The following is a 7,500-nucleotide window of genomic DNA, read 5'->3' as shown; positions in this document are numbered from 1 at the left end:
CTCAAATTGCACACACTTTGTCAAAAAATAATGCCCTTTTATATCCAGTGCCAAATTTAACACAATTAACTTTAACAATATAATTACGAGTAACTTACAGATAAACTATTTTAAAATGTAAATAAAATAAAATTCACACAATTTACATACTATCTAATACAACAATACTGTTTCAAACAATATAATAATGGAGATTAATGTGGAGACTACCAGGTAATCTAATCTCCATCTTAAAACTTTAGCTAAAAGTAATCATTTTGATAAGAAAGAGTCCTTATGACCTCAACAATACAACCTTAACAATTAAAATAGATTCACATATAAAACACCCATATGAAATTAAATGCAGTATTGGATTCACAGTAAGGAAATAAGTACACCCAATGAGAACCACAGACTGAAAACAGTCAAGGAAGAGCGTTAGCCTTTTGGAATATTAACAGTGCTCATTTGCATTTAACTTGAAACAAAATTCAACTGACATAAAAAATACAAAGAAGTCTTCTGTAAAGATAAGACCACAACTATTAACTTTGTCAAATTAACCATTTTTGTGCAGAAAAAATGTCATGTTTGCCTTTTCAGGATGGATACGAGATCTTTAAAGTACATGCTGTTATAATGTGCAGCGCTGTTTATTATTAATATAACGGCCCGTCATCAGACACATGTAGCCTACCGGATGGTTTTATAAATCGATCGCTCCATAACGTTATCCAAGTCAGAGCTTTTTGTATGGGCAGAGATCATTATTTTAAGTGTGTCTTTATGAAGTGTCTTGTTAAACGTTTCCATATCACCGGGCCGCCGTGTCCCGCTGTGTGTTTTTTGGGTTTGTCTCCACCGCCGTGCGTAAAGGCAGCACTAGAACAGCTGACGGGAGGAAGCGTGCAGGCGGCCGCTGCCTCATCGTCAGCCTACACGTGCCTAATACATGCGTGACAATACTGCTAGATCGCGTGTCATTTGCAAAAAGAAATGCATTGCATTGACGTTCAACAATAGTCTGACATAAAGAGCGATCAGTCTGTGAAACTGCGAACGTGAGCGAGTGTTGAGCACTCGTGCGCGCGCTCCTCGAGACGGTCGGGCTCGTTCTCGTCACTCACAGCCCGGTGAGAAATGCTCCTCTCGGTGTTCACAGAACAGCATCCGCGAGCGGACATGCTTCATCGATCATGACATAAAGAGCGATCAGTCTGTCAAAATACAAACGTGACTACAGCAGGGGGCGGCACCCATGGACATATAAAGAAAGGCGGCACCCATGGACGGCGGCACCGAAATGAGGCACCGAAACTTTCATTCTTATTCGGTCTGGTTACTACCGCTTACGTCGGCACCGGTGCCATACTGGTACCGGGTTTCGGTGCCCAACCCTAGTCCCAATACATGATGTCAGATGCAGTATGCCAAAAAAAAAATACCTGGACGTCTAACTACATCCGGTCGTATTTTAGCTCATTTTAAGTGGTCAAACCAGCAGCTTTATGGCTGTCCTTACCCACAATCCTTTGCACAGCAGAAGTTACAGCAGAAGTTACGTCACATCGATTAAGATGCCGTGTGTAAAGTTTCACAAAGCTAACCAAAAGTTATAGAGAAAGTTCTAAACCAATCAGAAAGCTAGAAATAGGCGATGGTGGTTATATCCCTCTAGAATTGCTGAACAGTAGGGCTGTTCCGAATACTAATTTACAGGCTTCGAATACTCATTGTTTTTTCCAAGTGAGTATTCGAATAGCCTACTCGTTCTAAAAAAAAAAACACACCATCAAAAAACAACCGAAACCGAGCGTGTGATGTGTTCTTAAAAAATAAAATAAAAAGTATAAAAATGAAAAAAAGAAAATAATAATAAATAAATCCAAAAATGAAGTATTTAAAAAAAAATCCCCAAAAAATACAAAAATACAAAATTAAAAAATTAAAATAAATGAATAAAGAATTAAAAAAATTAACCTAACTAAAATGATTATAAAAAAATAATAATAAGAATCCCACCCAAAAAGTAATCAATAGAAAATAAAATAAAAAATTATTACAATAGATAAATAAAAAAAATAAATAAAATAAAGTAGCCTATTAAAAAAAAAAAAAAAAAAAAAAAAAAAAAATTCCTAACCCTTCTCTTCTCTCCTTTTCAGGCTCGGCCACAGTTGAGCGTGAGGGGATCTCCGGCTCTCTGGTGAAGGACATGAGAAACTACTTCCAGATCAGCCAGGAGTATTTCTCCATGTTGCTGGTGGGCAAAGACGGCAATGTTAAGTCCTGGTACCCTTCTCCTATGTACTCTATGGCCAATATATATGACTTAATAGACTCAATGCAACTGCGCCGACAGGAGATGGCCATTCAGCAGTCGCTAGGCATGCGCTGTCCCGAGGATGAGTATGGTGGCTATGGTTACCACCAACACGGATATGAACATGGTTACCAAGACGGCTATCACCAAGGATACGGTTACTAAGGCTTTTTTTTCGGCTGTGCAGGGTTCCCACAAAAAAAGAAAAAAATAATTATCAATGAAATTTTAAGAAACATTTTCGTTACATTTTAATGATAGAATGATAGAACGCCGGTTTCGTATGGGTGAAGTATTCCTTTAAAGCAGTAGCATTGCGATTTTAAAATATCGTTAGGCTCATAGTATAATTGCCTAGATCATATTTACACTACTCTAATTTTACTCTACATCTACTCTACTCTACATCTACTTTTCGTTAGCCTAATAGCATAATTGCCTAAAGGCCTTTGCACACCGGGGGCGTTTTATTCGTGCGATTAATTAGTTAATTAACAAACGTATACAGAGTCAATACAAGCTTCCACACCAGCGCCGTAGTTTCGCACCGCAAATTTGCGTCTTTTATTTTTTCGAACTGAGTTTGATTTTTCTGGGACGTCGCTTCTTAAAGTGAGACGCGACAAAATTCACATTTCAAAACATTCGCTTTTACGTGCCGTTTATTCACATCGCGCCCGGTGTGCCAAGGCCTTAAGGCATATTTTAAAGGTGCAGTGTGTAATATGACATCATCAAGAAAGTTCTACAAAGTTCTAGAATGCAACGCTCCCTGGGTAACCCCACCCCTTTAGAATAATAACAGAAGCTACAGTGGCCTTCAAGGACAAGAACAATTCTAAATTTTAAACAATGCACCTGATGACATTCCAAAAACATGGATTCCTCCATAAGACTTGCCTGCTCAATGTACAAAATGTAATATTAATATTTGTAATTCTCCGCTCGGGAGCATAATTCAGATTATTGGCAGAGGTGATTTTACACCAATGAGGACATATTTATGAATGAGGATATTGATTTTAGCTAATAAATTACTTAAAATGTTACACAGTGTCCCTTTAAGGGTTATAGAGTAGGGTAAGTAGATGTAGAGTAGATGTAGATGTAGAGTAAAAGTAGAGTAAATATGATTTAGGCAATTATGCTATGAGGCTAACGATATCCTGCGATACCACATTACCGCCCGACCCTAGCCGAGGTCCTTGAATGGTTTGTAGCACTTAGTGAAAGGACTCAAAAACTCTCGCTTTCACCTCTCAAGAAGTATTTTGATATATAAAAATATAAATACAGAATAGTACGCTGCAAATTAATGCTATTTTGCGAGTGGCTTTCAACAGAGCTGGTTAGTAAATTAATATGTAGCCGATACCTTCAGGTTCAGGAATCTATTGTTTACTTTATAGTTTTAGTTTTTTTATGGATTTCCGACTTGTGTTTTGCACATTACTTATATCAGTTGTTTGCGATTCTGGAGAACACTTGTTGTCAAAAAAGTACCCTTTGTTTACATACTAGTTTACAGAGCCTAGGTTGTGTATTATTAACACCATATTTTCTTACAGCACACACACACACACACACACACACACACACACACACACACACACACACACACACACACACACACACACACACACACACACACACACACACACACTTTAAGTACGGACAGGTAGCGGATCATGAGGAGATATTCACTGATTTTGACGAAAAGTGATTTTGACAAAAAGCGTTCTCCAGAATCACTGACTCCTCACCTTTAATGCCTTCCAGACCAAAATTAAACATCATGTTAAAGTCGCTACGAGGAACTTTTAAATATTTCTGAAACAGTCTCATTTTTCCTCTGATGATCATAAATGACATGTAACAGCAAACGAGACCATCAGTGCAAATAATGCTATTTCTATATAGTTTTTCTTAATGCCTTTGTCATGGGTATACGCTCACCCAGGAACAACAGCTGGCGTGGTAAAAACACTACCACTTTTGTCCAAAGGGGGGCGCAAGAATGAACACAAACTGAAAGTTCCTCAGAGCTCCTTTAACAGCACAGACTTTCATGTTGTAGCTAACAGGCTACATTAAGACATATATGTATTTATTGGACTTCTGTTGCATTCAATGTGCAGTTTATTGAGTATTTTATGAAAAAAAAATTCTGTCATGACATTTTCTTTTTTTGTAAAGTTTCTGTTGCTATACACTGTTTATTATTTATACTCTACTGTGCTATAAGACAAATAAACATTTGTTTACTACCAAGGATGGTCGTTCTTTTTTTCAATACTCTCCCTGTGTCTCAATCCCCATACTAACAAAATATTTAGTATGCCAGAAGAGTTCTAATACCCATACTTTCTGCCAATTAGTATGGTAGAAAAAAGATTTAGTATATCCCAATTCTTGTGGTCAGACTAAGTAAGCCGATCACAGAAATTAGCATGCCATTTGGGTGATTCTGACCCACAATCCAGTGCGAACCTGAAGTGACGTCACATCGACGAAGCCTCCGTATAAAAACAACTGGGGATGCGACTGATATCAAGGCGCAATGTTATGATGAAATAAATAAGTTAAGTATGTCCCAATAGTATGCCTACTGCATCCTAACTATAATATTTTTACCGTCAGATGTAGTATGTAGAATAGAAAAAGAAAGAGGAGGAGATTCGGAACGCAGGGTAACACTCATTTCAGTCTAAACCTCTGCAATGCAATAACTTTTTTTAAAGCCACATTGCCTCCTAGTGGCCTTATAAGGTGACTACAGTATAATTTTATTTGCCATTTAAAAATTTAAAAATGTACAAAACACTATTTTACATCAACAAAACATTTTTAAGACAAAAAATTAAAGCAGTGTACTTGCAGTTTATTAAGTGCTTGCAATTAATGGCACGAACGAGAATCATCAAATACATATATACAGTTTATAAACAGCTCTGGAAAAAAATTAAGAGACCAGTCTGGATTATTCTTCAATCTTCATCTCTACATTACTTATTGAAAAATGCTCTTTAATGACAAAAAATGTATTGGAATTAAGTAGAAATGTTGTCAGTAGTTTATATTATAAAACCAAAATGTTCATTCTACTCAAACATATGCCTATAAATAGTAAAAACGAGAGACACTGAACATTTGGAGTGGTCTCTTAATTTTTTTTCAGAGCTTTATATATATATAGTAATTCACAGTTGTAATACATGAAGTACTACTAGAATCTAACATAAAAAAAGTCAAGGCAACAATGTTTGTGCTTTCAGAAATACAGGCAAATATATCTGGTATATTACGTTGGTGCTTAAGGTTCACTTTCATACCTTTGAAAATAAAATAAAACCCTATACACTGACATTGTAAAATCAATTCTGTGTGTATTGCAATTCTCTTGTGATGAACTATTCACATTTTCACACAGTGGGGCAACTGTGGCTCAGGTGGTTAAGCGGGTTGGCGGTTCAATCCCCGCCCGGCCACCTGTGTCATGGTTGGTGTGTCCTTGGGCAAGACACTTCACCCACTTTCACCTTGCCTTGTGTGAATGTGTATGATTGCTGTATGTTTGAGGTGGTGGTCGGAGGGGCCGTAGGCGCTGAATGGCAGCCACGCTTCCGTCAGTCTGCCCCAGGGCAGCTGTGGCTACTCTCATAGTTTACCACCACCGGTATGACTGTGTGTGAATGAATGGAACCTGGAACCCTGTAAAGCATCTTTGAGTGACTTGAAAAGCGCTATATAAATCCAATCCATTATTATTATCATTATTTGAAGCAGTTTGTGCGTTTATACTGGACTGTGTTAAAGCTATAGTGTGTAACTTCTGTCTCCCAACACTGTCGGTGCATCGCCATCTACATGAGGTAAAGCCTTCAGTGATGGCACATGGATTTTATACCTTCTGCTGTACGTCCAGGTTTTTTTTCTTAGCAGTAGAATCAACAACTGAAACATTTCTTGGTCTCTTCTTGGGGATTTTTCTGAGCTCCTGCACCAGTTACTAAACGCTGCCATACTGAGAAATACTGAGAGAGTTTTGTGGATTTGATAATAGGCTCAATCAACTTTGTGTCAACTCGTTTGGCGATGTCATTCAGTTATATGAAAAAGTTACGCATTGTAGCTTTATGTTTTCCTTTTTTAACATTGGTAAAATATCTACTATAGTTTGAATCAACCCTTGTCATTAAATGATCAATCAGTCTTTTATATCTGTAGATACACCAGATACCAGAGCAAGAAATCAAGTTATCTACAAAAGAAAACCCTTTCTTATCCAAAAATAAAAGCAACAATTATGATTAATTTCCCTGTACAAACATTGATATTTTTCCACTACACACGCACACAAGCGCACACACACACACACACACACACACACACACACACACACACACACACACACACACACACACACAGGCACACTTCAAAATATACACAATAGCCTATAATCACAAATGTCCCACACAACCATAACTCACTGGTTACCTCCGCATTCAAATAATTGCTTTGAAAGTCTGTAAATACAATTGTTACTTCAAACTATACAGAAAAGTAAATCTGTAAGTTCAAAACTATACACAATATCGCAGTGCTCCGGTGGTGTAGTGGATAGAGCGTGTACCATATTGGCTCCGGCCTTCGTTGCAGTGGTCGCGGGTTCAAATCCGACCCGTGGACCTTTACTGCAGGTCATCCCCCTCTCTCTCTCTCTCTCTCTCTCTCTCTGTCTCCCCATTTTCAACTCTGTACTGTCTAATAAAGCTTGAAAATGCCAAAAAATAACTGTACGCAATAGCCTATAGTCACCACAAGTGTCCCATTCACAAATAAATGCTCTCGCGGATGCCGTAGTAACTGTCTGTGTATTGTAGATTCTTATGAGCGTTTTTGTGCCAAAGCAAAAGGTCAATTCCTTACAAAGATTCCTCGTCCGAATCGCTGTCGGCTTTCGTCAGAAGTTCCAGCTCCTCTCCATCCTAACACAGGGAGAAACACACACACACACACACACACACACACACACACACACACACACACACACACACACACACACACACACACACACACACACACACACACACACACACACACACACACACACACACACACACACACACACAGAGAGAGACAATTAGATTTTTAAGCAGGCACAAAGGTATTTATAACATCTGTATTATTATCCT

At 38.1% G+C, this 7,500-nt stretch overlaps 2 protein-coding genes across 2 annotated transcripts in view; one reads left to right on the top strand and one right to left on the bottom strand.

Moving 5' to 3' along the window:
• The window catches only part of ccdc80 (coiled-coil domain containing 80), a 33,886-nt gene extending 29,313 nt beyond the window's left edge, over positions 1-4,573 (top strand). Inside the window, exon 14 of the mRNA XM_080038716.1 lies at positions 2,148-4,573. Within this exon, the coding sequence (XP_079894842.1) occupies positions 2,148-2,470 (323 nt within the window). The 3' untranslated portion in view covers positions 2,471-4,573. The remainder of the gene's footprint in view (positions 1-2,147) is intronic.
• Positions 4,574-5,177: 604 nt separating this feature from the next.
• Positions 5,178-7,500, bottom strand: part of slc35a5 (solute carrier family 35 member A5) — a gene marked incomplete at its 5' end in the record, with an annotated part of 15,614 nt that continues 13,291 nt past the window's right edge. Inside the window, 1 exon segment of the mRNA XM_080037667.1 lies at positions 5,178-7,293. Within this exon segment, the coding sequence (XP_079893793.1) occupies positions 7,231-7,293 (63 nt within the window). The 3' untranslated portion in view covers positions 5,178-7,230.

Source organism: Ammodytes marinus, assembly GCF_949987685.1.
Source record: "Ammodytes marinus genome assembly, chromosome: 12".
Lineage (NCBI taxonomy): Eukaryota > Metazoa > Chordata > Actinopteri > Uranoscopiformes > Ammodytidae > Ammodytes > Ammodytes marinus.
This window is presented reverse-complemented; position numbering and strand designations above follow the sequence as displayed.